We start from the raw sequence: 16,444 nt of genomic DNA, 5'->3' as shown, positions 1-16,444 counted from the left end.
TTCCTCACCGTAGTTCCTCCAAGGCTGTTGCAACGTCTGCCATGGCAGCAGGACCCAACTGAAACTCACTGAAATGATCCCCTTGGGCAGCCCTATGTAGGAAACAAGGACTGAGGTGTAAGGGCCATGCAAATTGGGATTGACCTGTCTGCCTTGCAGGAGGAAGGAGAGTAATGGGTTTGTCTCCTGTGCTGTTGATGGGAAGCATGCGTGCTTTTCGCCAGGCACTGTACCCTCTGGGTTCATAGCTAGTCCTTGCAAATGAGAAAAAGGTTAGACTATCCAGAGCTGGGGGTGAAAGCAGCGATTGGAAGCCCTTGTGAAACCCGGAGGGAGGTTTGCAGTGTCACTGAATGGTAACTAGCAGTTTTCAAAGGGTAGTGGAAGAATTCAGCCCTCTCACATCCTGTTGTGTTTCCATTGGTTGACTAGCACTGACCTCCACTTGGAGAAAGTGCGTGCTTATCCAGCCACTGTGCAGAAGGTCCTGGGCCAGTTGCATGTCAGTGGAGGTGGCAGAGGGGATGAGATGTAAAACTAGTGTCTGGTTGTCTTTAAGGGCTCTCATGGCATTTTTCACAAGAGAGAGGGCTGTTAACTCAAATCCTGGCCAACTTTATCTCTGGTACTTACATTCTGCCTATTCAACTTCCCCCTGAGTTTTCAAATGGAAAGGGAATCCTTATCTCATCCAAACCCAGCTGTTTAATGTTTTATTGTGTGCTGTTTTATTGTGAGTTCAAGCCCAAAAGTGGTTGCAATTCCAAATGTGCCGACACTGAGCCAGGAAACTGTAGCAAGGACCTCAGTTGGATGAGATGGCTAGCAGTCTCGCTTGTCCTTGCACTAGTGTTTTTGACATCGTCCATGCCCAGCACACCGGCCAGTGCACATCATCCGTAGTGCATCTGTAGTGCACATCAGTGCACATCATTGCTGCAGAGAACATGATCTCCTTGATAATCGCCTAACTGCATTATGGGAGGGAGTTAGGAGGACCAGCTGAACTGGTGCAGCTGCAACATTTGTGGCTTCCTGTTCCCGCTGGGGAGAAATCACTGGAGATCACACTGCTTCAGCAGAGCAAAGCCAAAGCCCTCATCCCGGGTGCTGCCAACAGCTGGTACAACCTGTGCTTCTCAAAGGCCAGAGATGGCTGCTTTGCACATCAAGCCACGCTCAGGTGCCATAAATCCAAGGCATTCCAGCAGCGCTAACTTCTCCCTGTATTGCCAAGACCTCAGTGCTGCGTGCCATGAGACCTGCATACGTAACCCAATGGCGCATATGTTACAGGTCCCCTTCTGTGCCTGATCCGCAGAGGAGACGAGCCTGCGACTGCCCCAGCTGTGGAGTCTTTTCTCTTTAGCTCAAGTTGTAGCAACTCACGCTGTTAGCTCTGGAGGGCCCTGCTAGGTCGATCAAGATGGTGGTTATTCTGCTGATGGGCAGTGAATATGTAAAGTGCTCCTGGCTAGAAGGCACTGGCTAAATGTAACAGCAGGTCCATCTTTATCTACGCGCGCTCACACTCACACTCTAGATATATAGTAGCCAAAGCATCTGGTCTCTTTTTCCTTTGAGATTCCCTAGGCTGCTTGTCTTTCTGATTGTGGGGTTCTCTGGCTTCCCGTCCTTTGCACGTCAAGTGAAGAGGAGTTCAGGACCTTTCGATAGGCATCTCTTGAAGGGGCTGGCCCTGGTTGGCAGTGGCCGTTAACTCAGCTGCCTGGTAATTTGCAATCAGATAAACTGTTTATGAGAATGAAGAATGCGGGTAAAACAAAACTTGTAACGCCGTTTCCCGGCACTGGAGAGGAGCTGCTTCTCTGAAACTCCGCCCGGTCAGAAACCCCTGCCAAGGAGCAGCCGTCCCAGCGAGTCCCTTTCCAGCATGAGTGAGGCTAATTTCCTTCTCCGTTCCCAGCAATACATGGGAATGATTATCTGGATCAGTTCTTTCCAGTAGCCTCAGTGCAGAGCTGGAGTAGGACCAGCTTGATCTCAATCAGGGGCATGCACAGGGGGGGCAAGCAGGGGCACTACTCCCCCAGTAATCGGCAGGGGGAAGGCACAGAGCTCCTCCGCTTCTCTGCACCCTGCGGGGAGGGCCGCACAGGGCTCCTCCACTCCTCTGGGGCCTCAGCAGGGAAGGCGTGCTCTCCTGCGCTCCTCCGGGGCCCGGTGGGGAGGGTGCGCACAGTGCGTCAGAAGGCCCAGAGGGCACGCGTGCCTTGTTCCTCCGGGGCCCGGCGGGGTGGGTCTGTGCTCCTCTCCAGGGGCACAGAACGTGCCCCTCCAAAAGCGCTGGAGTTTAAATTCCTGCGCACGCCCCAGACCTCAATCAAACACGGCCACCTATGCCGGAGAGACATTTCATATCTCCCCGCGCCCTCTGGGGCAGTGGCCTTTGGTTCGAAGGCAGCTTCTGCTTTTGACAAGCTCTCACGGGACCGCCGGCTGGATGATTCTCTCCTGAGGCACATTTGCGTGTACGGTGAACTCCACCCTCTAAAGCCCAACAGCTGGCTTCACATCCTAGCCAGGACCTCAACAGCACATCCTCATCTTCAACGCTCTGCCTGCGCCTTCCCACGGGTGTTTCGGTCAATTCCCCTTCTCAGGCCCCGTGCTCTGCCCTCTCCCAGTGCTGCGCCCGTCTCATTCACCTCCTCTACCTCAAACAGCATCTTGCTTCCCACGCCTCAACAATCACCCCCTGGCTTCCTTCTCCTTTTGCAAAGCTTTCCCCAGTCAGTCTGTTCCCTGACATCTCTGCGTCAGAGCCTGCCTTGTTTCAGCTGCATTGCCTGGGATGGAGTTGAGCTGGAAGCTGTCTCCTTGGGTGTCTGAAAAGGACCAGGTTCACCTATGACCCTCGCTAGCTAATAAAGTGCAAGAAACTGAGGATCCAGTCATGGATCAGGGAAACGCAGCCTCAGACCCTCCCCAACACCAGACTCCAAACGGAGTCTCTGAGCAGGGGAGAAAGTACAGCTCGACATCTATTGAACGAGGGCTCTGTGCAGTTCCGGTTGCTGTTAAAACAGCCAGGGCGAGATAAAATGTGGTTTCCTCCGAGCATATGAACGAGGGGAGGGGCGGAGGAGGGGATGCTGTGGGGACGGCTGTTCAAGCCGAAATAAGCAGAGCTGCAGCCGTGTTCTCTGGGGCTTGGCCTCCTGCATCCCGCTCTGGCTTGCTCTGATCTACCCCAGCATGGAGTCCATCAGCGAGATCCCAGCAGGGGACGTCCCTGGGGAGGACAGCAGTGAAGTACGTGGTCTCTTTACTATCATTTAAAGCAGGTGTTTACGCTGCGTGCGCTGGGTCTCTGATTTCATGCTTGATGCTCTCACTTCCCCTCGCTCCCACCCCTGCTTCACTCTTCTCTTGAGACCTGGCTGCACGGAGCATGTTCTGGGTTTTACTTGTTGGCACGTGGAGGGGCTGGGAGGAGAGCTAGGGGCTGCTCATTCCTGAGGTTCCCCGGGGTCCAAAATTGAGGGCTAAGGTCTCAAACCTGGAAGGAGAGGAGAGCTCTCAACCCGTCCGAGAAGGTGCTTGGCACCACTCAGGTTTGGGCCCATCTTATCTGTGTCTGCACTAAACGCTCTCAATCCTTCACCTCTGCTGTAGCGTCACTGCTGCTCCATCAGTTCTGGCAATCATGGGAGCTCCGGGGTCGAGCAGGTCTAGGGGTAAAAGACAGAGTGGTAAAAACACTGGTGGCTGGTCTACATTACCATTGGCCCGAGCAACAGCAGAGCTGAAATGGAGAGAGATTAAGGAGAAAAACCTCACTGTAGTCGTGGTTATTGAGTAGCATGGGCACAATGCCCAGGGAGCGTGAGCCAGAGCTGCAGGCAGGCACTAGGGCGTCTGCGTTATGCTTCTTTGCCAAAGACGTTCCAGCGTTGCAATCCCACCAGTGAAGGAAGGACATACTTTAACTATCTTCCCTCCACTAGAACAGCCTGCACAAGTGAGCGCATCCGCCCTTGAGCTGCAGCCTTAGGATCCTTTTGCGCTCCCCTATATGCCCAGGTAGCCCCAGCAGCTAAAAATACCCACGTCCATCTGCAGCAGGCCGGAAGACTGCACCTCCGCTGATCAGACGCAGGCTTGATTATTGCAACGCGAAGCCGCGTGCTCTGGACAAATCTCCCACCAGTACAAGACGCAGCAGCTTGCATGTTTAGTCATGAAGGTTTCTGGGAACACGTCATCTTGATGCTATCTGCACTGGCTCCCCAAGATTAACAATGAAAACCCTCCATGCACCTGGCCATAGCTAACTGACAAATCGCCTCCCCCCTCTGCAAGTCTGATCTTCCCCGTCAGCTATGTTCCGCCTGACCAGTGAAACTGGCCACCAGCAAGAGAGGCTCATGAGTGCAGAGACTGCCACAAGATCTGGCCCTACCCTGTGGAACTCCCTCCCACAAGAGGCAAGAATGATCACAGGCCGCTCGACGTTCCACACTAAGTGTGAACTGGTTCTTCAGCTTAACAATTAATTACCCTACACACACAGATGAGCTCAAAAAACCCAAAACCCCAGAACAAACAACCCCAGAACAAACACACGCCCTATCTCATTCATCAAGCTATTCCTCCTTCAGGCCGGCAAGAAAAAAAGATTGGTGTTTCTATATGGGGGGCCATGAAAGTGTTGAGACAGAGAGAGCCAAAAGAAGTTTCTCCCCTCTCCTCTTTCAGCCCCACTGCAGCCGATTACTGGAGAAGAAGTAGAACTGGTGTCCAGAGGATAAGGGGCTGTATCGAGGAAGAACAAAGTCCTTCCCATTTATGCCTGATACTCTGCTGCACTAGCGGTTTGGTCTGCAGGACGGTTGGATAGCTGGGAGGCTTTTGAGCCACATAAAGAGGGCCAGGGAGAAAGGTCATTACACTCTGCTTCAGTGACTCTCCGGGCAGAACCATGCTCGGGTTCAAGCCTGGCGTGGGACAATATAAATGTAGTGTTTCCAAGACTGGAGGTGCGCCAAGGACAGAGAGAAAGGCAGAAGCTGGAACGTGCTGCTTTTAGAGAGGCTCTTTGCAAACAGGGCTTTTCAAGAACCACAGAGTGAAAGACAGACTCCAGCTGTCTCCTGAAATTTGCCAGGGATAACCTAGCAGACTGGAACCATGTGGGTAGAAATGGCTTTCCCTCCCTCTATAGTTTAAGGATCAAATTCATCCCAGGTGTAACTACTGACTTCAGTCAAATCCCTCATGGATTACTTTGGCCCTGAAAAAAAATTGTGTTCATCTCTTTTTTTTTAATGGCGCAAATCCTGTAAGTAATGCAGCTGTTGCACCCCTCATTCCAGTGGTAGAGTCCTCATCTGCCTCTGCCCTGGACATGTCCCATCACTTGCTAGTCCAATCTTGGAGCTTTCCTGAACCAGGGGGGGGCTGCCTGTGGTGGAACTGAGTGGTGGTTTTGTGATGCGCGTATTTATCCGCTGAGCCCTGAGCGAAAAGGAACACTCATTTCACTCGTGGCCTAAGGAAAAGTTGAAACTGAGCTCGTGCAAGGTAGCATGAGAATGCTTTTTCACACTGTCCTTTAACCTTCCCACGCTTGATTTCTTATGCCTAGTCATTATGTTACTGCGAAACAAATGCTACAGGTCATCTGAGAAATTAAACCAGACCATGTCCAATTAAAACATAACCTGGTCACCCGGTTTGTGGTGGTGAAGTCACCCCACATCAGGTGATGCTATGTGGGAGAAGCATGTTACTCAGTTCTCAGGCTGTGGGTTGAGTAAGTGAGCATGTGAAATAAAGGCCCACTCACTTTCTGAGTTCATGGGGGTGTGCACCAGCCGCTACATCCAGGCTGAGACGTCTCTGTGGGGAAATAACTTGATCAGGGCTTAAATTCCAATAGAGTATTTCCCAGACCCCACCATATCCCCGCTCCCCATTCTCTGCAGGAGGCGCCGGGGCTCTGTGAGGCTAAAATATTTACCGACGTTCTGCTCTGGACAGCTCTGGCTGAATTTCAGCCCTGAACTTGGTGCTTGTGAGCACGTGTTGGTATCTTTGACTTTAGCAGAGGAAAGGACATAGGCTGGAAAGGTTCCATTCTGTGTAGAGATGAGCTTGAGCCGCAAAGCCGGGATCTGAACTTCCCCAGCGTTTGGGGTTGTTGGGATCAGAAGTGCTGGATCAACCCATTAAACAAAGCAGGGCCAGATGTCCTACTTGGATCCAGATCCAAACTTGCTCTGTGCTTGGGCATTCTGGATCTAGCGCCCATGTGTATTTTTTGGTCTTGGTTGAGTTGCTGTTGCATAATGCACACGGTCAAACAAGTTTTTAAAAAATTCACCCAGCTGCACTAGAGGATCCACCATGTTATCATGCACCCCACACTATAAAGTAAACAATGCTTGATACTAGAAACCAAATATTTTGTTGCCGTTCATAGCAAAGGTCAAATGTGTAACCACCTTCAGAAGATCAGATACTGTTATTACCCATTCTCCATTTATAGGAGGTGTCCACATATCACGAAAGAGCAACGTGATGATGCTGTCTAGACAATACTTCCTTCCTGGAAAATGCATTGAGGGTTTATATATGCTCTTGGCTTTTCAGTGTAGCGTTGTTTTGGGGTTGCCAAGTTGTCTCAAAGGAAAATCAAACTGACTCTGTGACATGACAGTAAAATGCAAATTCAGTCACCAAAGAATCTTGTCCTGCAACTGGAAATGATTCATGAATCACAAAACGTTCCCCTGGGGACAGGTTCCATCATGGTGTTTCTAGGAAAACAAGATGTACAGCGGAAGAGTGAGGGTTCATGGCTCCTTTCTGCAAATCGTAGCCATTTATTTTTAAAGAGCCTCTAGTCATCTTGCTTCACAATCCCTGGAATTTCCCAAATCCTTATACGAAGCATCTCATCTGTCTTTCCTTTCATCAATCCTCCTGCATACTACTGATGTCCATAATGAATGGGATAACAAGATACACATCTCACCACATGGCTCAAACTCTACATGAGCATCTCTCTCCTATGCTTTTGAATGTATCTGTCCCTCACCACTAACACCTGAACTGAGTCAAGATGTGTTGACACACGCCCATGCTCTTGCTCACCACATCACGAAAGCTGGATGCCAAGGACCCGTCTGTAGCAAAGGGTTCTGCTGCCACTTCCAATCCGCTAGCATTACTGGATAGTTGAGATGAGAAAAATTGTCTCTTCCTCCTGATGGGCGATTTTCTTCTTCCTCACACTGAGCAGGTGCCTGTCCAGAATGGATTTCTGTGTCCACAAGTTCACAATGGCACCAGACTAGGACGTGAAGCATTCAAAAGTACCATGAGATTCCAGATCTCCTTAGCCAAACGTCTGGTGTTTAGCTCATGCAGGTGCTTCCATAAAAGCCTCCCTTTTACCTGTACTGAACCCAGGACCTGAGCAAAGAACATGCTAGGGACATAGGACTGGCCATACCAGATGACCATCCTGCCTTCAACAGTGGCCATTATTTGTGTCTTCAGAGCTACGGACACCAACCCAGGTGGCTAGTTCCGCCCTTCCGATGTAGGGGAGGGGGAGGACATTCCTTCCTGATCCTTGAGACAACAAACTGACACCTGGCAGCATGAGACTTATGTCCTCCTCAGCTTGTTACATTGGCTTGCCTAGTTACAAGTGTTTGTTGGTCACAACGTTATCCAGCCTCTTAAAAATTCATCTACAGCATTTGTCTCTGACCTACTTCCACCAAGAGTTTCTCAGGTCACCCATGCTCCTGGGGAAGGATTCCCAGTGATTGTGTCACACTGTGGGTTGTTTCTCTCCAGAAGGGTGAGCGGCCTACCCCCAAATAAAAACATTCTATGCTATTCCTTGCATAGGAGCAATCAAAGCAAGTCCTTCCCTTGTCTGGGGTACAATAAGCGTTTGCAATTACTTAAAACGTGTCCTCCTTTCTTGAGAGACAAGTAGTATTTGCCCTCTACCAGACACCCACTCACTGCTGGCTTTCCTTCTCCTTTCATATCCAGTGGCTGGGCCTAGTAAGTCACTGAGCCCAGCTGTGTCTGTTCCACACCCCCTACCTGTCCCCTGTCTGCTGCTTCCCCTTGCAGAGCTGACCGGGGACTGGAGGGATGAACTGCGGCTGACCAGGGGATTCAAGGGCCCTTATTGGGTCGTATGGCCCCCTCACCTGCCTTTTCCCGCCAAGGGAATGAAGCCATTGGATGGAGCAGCTCTGCTAGGTGAAGTGTTGCACAGAACAGCTGCCGAGCAGGTGTATTTTGTTAGACATCACACAGCTGGTCTCTGCACCAAACCTTACTGGGAGGTGCAGAGCCTGACTGAATCCCTCAGAAACCGAGACCTCCAAAAGGTTTCGGCTGGCTGCAGCGAGGGAAGGGTGCACGTTTCTAGTTTGCTGTTTCAGTTTTACGGTGCAGGGCCCTCGTTTACTTGCCTGCGATGAGTGTGAGGTGGCTGGTCCTTTGTGAGGCGTGACTGCGACACGCCTGATTTGCTGCCTGCCCCTCTTGGCCGCGCCTGTTTGACATGGTGGAGACCCGAGGTGGAACCTTTTCCGGAGCAGCATACCGCACTGGAATGGCTGTGGTAGCGCAGGGGTGCTCTGGTGGGCGTACGGCGCAGCTCTGTGACGGTCTGGAACGTGCTGCGGCCGGGCCCTGCCCATCTGTGTGCGAAGTTCTAGTGGCTTTCTGTGACGGCCCTTTATGGTGAGCTCAGCCAGCCTGGTGTCTAGACCCAGGGCCATCCCACTGTTGTAAGTACAGCCCTAAAGGTGCCTCTTCAAAGCCCCGTGTGGTGAGGTAGCCCTCCTGTGAAGGAGCAGTTAGTTGTCCGGCCCTAGGCAATGATCCTGTGAACAGCACTGTGTAGGTCGCTATTTTCCAAGAGAGGTGTAATGATGCCAATGGACCATCTCAAAGCGCAGGCCATGCATGTCCTTGAGCCTCTCCAAAATAATCTGTGTTACAATTCAGGGCAACTGCACCTATATTTCCTCCTCTTTGGTCTACCAAGGGCACCCACCCGTAGGCTTCCGGCTCGCCAGCCATCAGTCACCTCTCTTGGGTGGAGTCATGTGTCTCTCTCCCTGCTGACTGGGGTATTTCCAGGCTGCACAGTTCCCTGCCCACACAGTGAATTCCCCAGTAAACCAGACTGCCTGAGCAGGCCTGCTTTGCCTCCTTTCCTTGGGGGCTAGAAGCAGTGTGATTACCTGCAGTTACGTTACCACGCAGCTCTTCCTAAGCAAGCATATTTACTCTGAAGGTAAAGGCATTGCAGAGAAAACATTCCAAACAATCACAGAACCTAGAGTACGTTTACCGGAGATCACCCCAGCTCCACCCAGGGCACTGGCAGGTGAGCTCTCCTTCCAACTTCCCCAAGGGGGTTTCCTGTGGTCAAAAATTTAACAGCCCCAAGAATAGGTCAAGTCCTTCTAATCTGGCCCAGGAAGGATCGGGGCCTCCTTTGGACAAAAGGTTGTGGCTGTTTGCTAGATCCAAAAGCAGGTCCTGAGTCAGTTTAAACTCAAGCTCTTTATCCAAAAGTCCTTCCTTTGTCTGTTGATCTCTAGAGAATCCAGATTGACCCAGTACATTTGAGCCTCTCCAGGTATTGGTACCTCTTGGGAGGTGTTACAACTGAGTGAATTTGCCTACTCACCCCTCACTGTACTTAGCTCCTGAAGGGCTCTGGTCCCCCTTCCCCAGGGAAGCACATACAGTCCCTGGCCTATAATGATACATAAACTTAATACAGTGAGATCTCCCAAAGATATTGGAGGAAACTGGTGCGTCTGTCACAATCTGCAGTGTTTTTAAAAGCCTGCAGAGAGGAAAGGGAAACACCCCTGGCCTTATTACAGTCTCAGGAAAAGCATCTGATGAAAAACAGTTCTGTTGTGCCAACCAAACTGAATGGAAACATGCATGTGTGTCTCTTCTTGTTTCTTCTAGATGGACCTGTCCCACCGATTTTCCAGGAGAGAGGTATGAGTCTGGCATTGTTTCTTTACCGAATTTAGTGTTGGTAAAAGGGTTGAGAGCCCTAGATCCTGAAGTCCTTTTATCCATCCATATAGCCAGGCAGTGGCAATGTAAGATTCCCACAGGGTGTCTTAGCTCTGATACTTCAGGTTCCAGCCATCCTCAGTATTAGTCCTGTGCTGAGCCTGCCAACAACGTGGCTAATTAGTGGCAAGTGCCACGTTGCCGAAACTCCTCTAGAACTAGATTTGATTATAACCAGCCACTGCCAGCCCGATCCAGCTGATTCCCACTAGCAAAGCTCAGGGAGGTGCATTGGTGCAGTCGGCTGCAGGAGTCTGCAGGTCTGAAAGCAAATGTTTTCTACTGCGCATGGGAAGCTGCAGTGAGGGGAGTCGAGCACACTTGAGCTGAGGCATGGGATAACACGGGCAGGCGCTTTCTCAACAGTATGTCCTGCTGCTGATTCGAGGCAGCGGACGCCGTTTGTGAAAGGAGAGCAAGCACGTTTCCCCGTGCGTTCTCTGGGGGAAACATTTACTAGTGCAACACACACACTCCCACACACCAGAGAAGACGCAGGACTAGCTCACACAATGTCTGCCTGTGACCTGTTACCCCCTTGCCCTGCAGCTCAACCTCTTGTACGAGGAGGTTCTCTACACCATCCTGCACCGCCTGGGCAAGCCTGAACCCAGCCATGTTGCTGACGCTGATGAATTGTATGAGTACGTGCAAAAGGTCAGTGCCCGGGCCCAACCCCAACCCCATCCGGGTCTAGGGAGAGTGCATGCCCAGCAGCGACTTGAAACCCAGCCCTTGGTTCCTGTCCTCTTGCTATCCTACCATTGGGCGGAGTCTCTTTCTGTACCTCTAGCCCCCAAACTCCCTCAGCTCCATGCTCCTAACCCCGGAGTTCCCTCTGTCCCACACCGAGGGGGAGTTCTCGCTGTATTTCTGATCCCCACAGCTGCCAGCGGCCGGGGCTGCTCTGCAGAGCAGAAATACAGTAAGGCATGAATCTCTTCGCCAAGCTCCTGCAGTTAGAGGGGCCCTGGACACCAGAGTGAGTCACAGTCAGAGCAGCATCAGCAGCCCAGGGCAACACTGAGTCACACCAACCAGCCGCCTGAGCTGGGCGCAGGAGGGTCGAGTACCGGGGCGTGGGAAGGAAATAACAGCCCACCTGAAGGGGGAGGGCAGCAGAGTCTGCCCAGGGGCTGGAGACGTACGTTCAGCTGAGAGGAGGTGACTGGGCTGGGAAGAAGCCTTTATCTAGGCGAGGGAAGGACACGCTAGGAAGTCAGTCTGGAGAGCGCCCAAGTGTTAATCTGAGCTGTTATCTCCTTTCCCATCAAACCCTTCCTGAGAGCCTGCTGGCTCCCAGAGGAAGGCAGGGGTGGTCCCAGATGCGAAGCCCTTGGATGTATCCCAGGGCCCGTCCTTATAAAGCCAGCTCTGTTTTTTTTTTTTTGTTTTCGTATTTAAAACAGGCCTTCGGCATGGACCCGGAGGAGCATCGCGTTATACTGCAGCGGGTCACAGAGTTGGAGGTAAAGTCTGAACTCCTCCAGATCACATCGCCCACAAGCGTGAGCAGGCTCCGAGCATTTCTATTCCGCAGCCACCTGCAGCACCAGTCGAACGTGTGCAGGGTCACGTCCTCCTCTGGGCCCTGATCTTGTAGACCCAGCCCAGGCAAAGCGCCCTCTGAGCCCGGCAGGGTCTTGACCGCAGGATCTGCTCCTGTGTGTATATGAATGTGTGGTAGATACAGGCCTCGTCACTTAAGTGTGGTCCCACCCAGTGCTTAAAACCTCTAGGCTTGGCAGTTCATAGCCCCGGCACCTCTGGGCTTGTTGCCTCAGTTACGAATGTAAAAAAATTGCTTGAGCCCCTGCACCTCTTTCGTTACGAACGAAGCGCTGTTCCCACCCCAGGCAGTGCCTCTGTAGCCAGATCTCACGGCCTTCCCCGTTCGACAGGGGGTAACATGTTCAGGTGCATTGGCTGTGTGTGTGGATAGCCGGCACACGTGCTACTGAGCTCCGTGTGTCAGTCAATGCCAGCTGTATGCTCAACAGGGATAGCCCCAAGGATTGGTCCTCAGGCCTGTCCCCTGTTTAATGCTAGGACAGCAGCTGGTTAGCTCATGGCCTGGTGGACTGTCCTTAGTCCAAGCTCATCCTGTGATACTGATGCCAGTCACTGCTATCGAATCCAGACTAAACCTCTCTGCGTCCCCTTTTGGGGAGCGAGGTGGGAAACCAACTAGCCAGGGTGAGATTCTGGAAAGGGGCAGGTGAATGATATGAGATGATCCCCCACGTGTCAGCCTGAGTTCCCTCTGCAAAGGCCGTGGGGCTGACTGCCCAGGAGCTGGAAGTGCGATGTCCGGCTCAGGCAGAGCTTTGCGTGCACTAGCGCTGAGCGAGCTGGCGTGCTGAACACAGAACTCATGCTGTGGCAGCGCAGGCGGCAGGACGGGCGGGCTGCCCTGCATACAATCCCACCTGGGACCCTCGCTACTTCTGTGGGCAGCTAGTCCACCCCACTGCCCGTGCCACGGCGACTCCCCTGCTATTTTCAGTGTGCTAGCCCGATGACAGCTAGCGCCAGTGTGTCTGCCTGAGCTGGAAATCACACTTCGGGCTCCGGTGTACACACCCCCTTAGTAGCATGTTCCCCCCCACTCGGGGCTGAGTACGGCTCCTTGGTGGAGTTACAGAACGCAGCCTGGGAGTCAATAGCCTGGTGGCACTGCCGGTGGCACAGCTGCACTGCCAGCATGGCAGGGAGTGGGTGCTGGAGGAGAGAGACCCTCTGCACACCTGGCCCGGAGATGAGAAGTTGGGGGCAATACTTCCCCATAAATCCCTTGTCCTCAGGTGCTTCCTTTGGCCTTGACCTCTACAGCATTTTTCCACAGCTCCCATGGCTGGAAAAGGTGACTGAGCAGCTTCTTATTTCTTCCCCCAGAAGTTCACTGACTAATTGTTACCCTCAGTGCAGAGGCGGGCGAGGCTCAGAAGCAATCGCAAGTACTGTTGGTGTTGGTTTTGGTTTGGTTTTTGAGAGAACTTTGCCATTTCTCTCAGCACTGACCTCCAACAGCAAAACGAAATTGCTAAAGAGAGTCACACGTCTGGTGCTGGAGCGATCTGATCTGCCTTCCTGCAACGTTCCAACAATATCCTTAAAGGGGGCACTGGTCACATCTGAACATGTTGTCACCCGGCTGCTCGTGTCGGTCCAAACTTTGGCCTTCTTGATTGATGCAGTCTGGGAGGTAACGTGGGCTAGTGGTTGTAGGGGACTGGCAGGGTCGCAGGTCAGGATGCTATAAAGACAGGCCCCTGCTTATTTATTTTGTCTGCTTGACAGCACAGAGAATGGTCAGTTTCACCGCTTGAGCAAAGGTCAGTTGCACTTCCCATCTGAGGCACAGGCTTGATGAGTCACTCTAACACACTGGTCTGAGGGCTCTGCTGTGCATTGTCTCCCCCAGGATGGGAGGGTGTGGTGAGAGGGGGATTGCCATAGACGCTAAATCTGAAATGGCAGCTGGTGGATGTGTGTGTTCAGAGCAGACGGAAGGGGAGAGAGAGGCTTCGTGTTTTCATTAAACTCCCAGCTTCTGGAGTCACGTGATTATGTGAGGATCCGCTTTCATTTTTTAAAAAAAGTAAGTTTCTAGTCCTCCTAGTTGTGGAAAAATGTGGCCTGAGTGCTCCACTAAAGCTAAAAAACCAGAAGGCAAATAAAAAAACCCTCCAAATGGATTATTTTAAAAGATCTTTTCTAAACCATTTTCTCATGATTTTGGGGGGCCTGATTCATGATTTTTGAATGCATGGGGTTGGCAATACTGAAACAGTGATGCTACCCCCTTGTTTTAACATGGGCTTTACAAATAAGCTTAACAGACATTTTCTTCTGTGTGTAATGGAGATTTTTCCTTCAGGTGAGATGAGTTATGGGGTTTGGTTTTTTTTCATTCCAGAAACCAATTTTTTGTCTGAAAGTGACTGTGAAGCAAGCCAAAGGCATTCTGGGTAAAGATGTCAGCGGTGAGTGTGAATAGATGTGTGTGTCTATATATGTGTGTATACTTGATTAGGGCAGGGGATTGAGAGCCAGGAGATCTGGGTTCTGTTCTCACCTCTGCTGCTGCCTCACAGCGTGTCTGACCTTGGGCAAGTTGGTTGCCTGTCTGTGCCTCAGTTTCCCTAATTGTAAGATGTGAGGTGAGGATTAATTAATGTTTGTGAAGCGCTTTGAGTCCTTCAGATTGACGGTGCAAAGTATTATCATCATTGTCCATCCCCCAAAGGGGCAGGTGGGCCTTGGCACAAAGGGTGGAGTTTGCATTTTGTCAATAAATAATTCTGTTGGGGGGCATTTTATTTCAATGCATTGTGCTTATAGGGCTCAGTGACCCGTACTGCCTGCTGGGGATAGAATCAAAGAGGCAGGAGCCTTCCAGTGACAGCAGCTCCCATCAGGAGAACAGGAAGCGATTAAAGGCTGTGGTGAAAAACATGATTCCCGAAGACCAAACTCACCGCACCCAAGTCATAAATCAAACTCTCAATCCTGAGTGGAATGAGACGTTTATACTGTAGGTCTCTCCCTTGTCCCTTTCTTTCCCTTCTCTGCTGCCACAGCTGTCGCCTCTCTGCTTGCAAGGACCATTGGCAAGGAACTGAGATCCAAAATTGGGTCTTTGTGGTTGACATAGTCTGGGAGGTAATGTGGACTAGTGGTTAGTGGTAATGTGGAGTAGGTTGTGAGGGGTGGGGTGGATTGGCAGGATTCCAGGCCTGGATGCTGTGCTATAAAGACAAGCCTCTGCTTGTTTGAAAGAGCAGACGCTCCTGTGATATTTTAGCCTGATAAAGAAATTGGAGATAGTGGAAAAGTGATGTGTAATGAGCCCTCGAGCTACGTCTACACTGCAAAACAAAACACATCAGCAGTGAGTCTCAGAGCCCAGTTCTACAGACGTGGGCTCATGCTATGGCACTAAAAATAGCCATGTGGACATTTCTGCATGGGCTGGCGCCCGCGCTGAGACCCAGCAAAACAGTTGGGGCTCAGACCCTGAGCAGGAATGTCTGTATGGCTATTTTTAGCGGCATAGCACAAGCCCCACACACCAAGTCTGCAGACTTAGGCTCAGAGACTCGCTGATGTGGTTGGGTTTTTTAAAAATTATTTTTGCAGTTGATACATCTCAGTGGGCATCTGGCTCTTGTCCGGCAGGCCAGGTCTCTTGCAGAGATTACACTGTCTTAGATCTCCCATGAATAATTTTGCCCTGCGTCTTTCATAGTTGGCAGCCTTCTGGCTTCTCTTTCTGGTATTCTTGGGCAAGTCAGAAAAATGTGAAGGTAGCCCAGCCAAAGGCCTGCCACCGCTCTAGGACTCAGAGCACAAGAAGAGCACCTGGAACGTATTGTCCACCCGTAAACTCAGGAGTACCCAAATAATCCATAGAGCAATTGTGATGCTCCAGCAGTAATACCCGGGTTTCCAAGGGCCTGACTCATCTTCATTCATTGACACAAAGCTACACCCCAGCCCTAGACCGTCTCTAGCTGGTGGGGGCTGCTTGCCTTTAATCTCTCTCTCCTTCTCTCGCCCTTCCTAATATTTGTGTCCTGAGTGCAAATCCTCTCGAAATCCCAGGAGTAACGTTTTCTGATTCTGTGTGCTGCAGGGAGTTTGATGACGAAGAGAATGCCAGCTTCCATCTGGACATGTGGTGAGTGTGATTGTTGCGTTCCCTGATAGAGCGTATGCACACACGCCGATCTGGGGCTGCAAATTCAAGACTGGTCTGTGTGGTGAGATCCTGCTCACTCGGAAAGGGTCCTGGGAGCATCACGTAGACTCTCCTGCACCCTCACAGATCCCTATATGGAACCCCCAGCAATATGCACGGGTCCCAAAACACCTGCCATTGGCTGCAGACTGTCCTTTACAGCTGTGTAAAGCAAGTGTCATGGGCCATCAGTCAGATCAGAGGAGTAGCATTCTGCATTCACTTTGCACGGGTGCAAAGGATTGCACAAGGTGCAAGGCAACGGAGACTCAAGCCCTAAATGTCTGTGTAAAGGTTCTAGCGAGGAGGGAGGGGTCTGAGAATACAGGAAATAAAGACAGTTTTGCATTCACCCCCACCACTGTGCCCTGGGTCTGCGTAAACTCTGTAGAGGAGAGTTGCAAAAGTTTTTTCAAACTTGGGCTTATGTCCTTTGGGCTTCTTTATGACGGCTAAGGATGGCCTTTGACGTGGGACCAGGGGGTTGGAGGAGTCAAGGCTCCCTGCCACAGTTGCTGCAAAAACTCGGCAGCTCTCTCATCTAGCTCTGCTGGCCATTAGGCCGCCCCCAGCACTGTATTGTATCTGAGC

General features: G+C 51.4%; 1 protein-coding gene across 1 annotated transcript in view; it reads left to right on the top strand.

The window, feature by feature from the left end:
• Positions 1 to 3,219: 3,219 nt before the first annotated feature.
• UNC13D (unc-13 homolog D) overlaps positions 3,220 to 16,444 on the top strand; it is a 38,568-nt gene continuing 25,343 nt past the window's right edge. The window contains exons 1-6 of the mRNA XM_067547780.1: positions 3,220 to 3,276; positions 10,660 to 10,767; positions 11,520 to 11,579; positions 14,030 to 14,096; positions 14,455 to 14,647; positions 15,749 to 15,793. Coding sequence (XP_067403881.1) covers positions 3,220 to 3,276; positions 10,660 to 10,767; positions 11,520 to 11,579; positions 14,030 to 14,096; positions 14,455 to 14,647; positions 15,749 to 15,793 — 530 coding nt within the window. The remainder of the gene's footprint in view (positions 3,277 to 10,659; positions 10,768 to 11,519; positions 11,580 to 14,029; positions 14,097 to 14,454; positions 14,648 to 15,748; positions 15,794 to 16,444) is intronic.

This window comes from Emydura macquarii, unplaced genomic scaffold (assembly GCF_026122565.2).
Source record: "Emydura macquarii macquarii isolate MOO-44397 ecotype Brisbane River unplaced genomic scaffold, CSIRO-AGI_Emac_v2 contig_1230, whole genome shotgun sequence".
Taxonomy (NCBI): Eukaryota; Metazoa; Chordata; order Testudines; family Chelidae; genus Emydura; species Emydura macquarii.
This window is presented reverse-complemented; position numbering and strand designations above follow the sequence as displayed.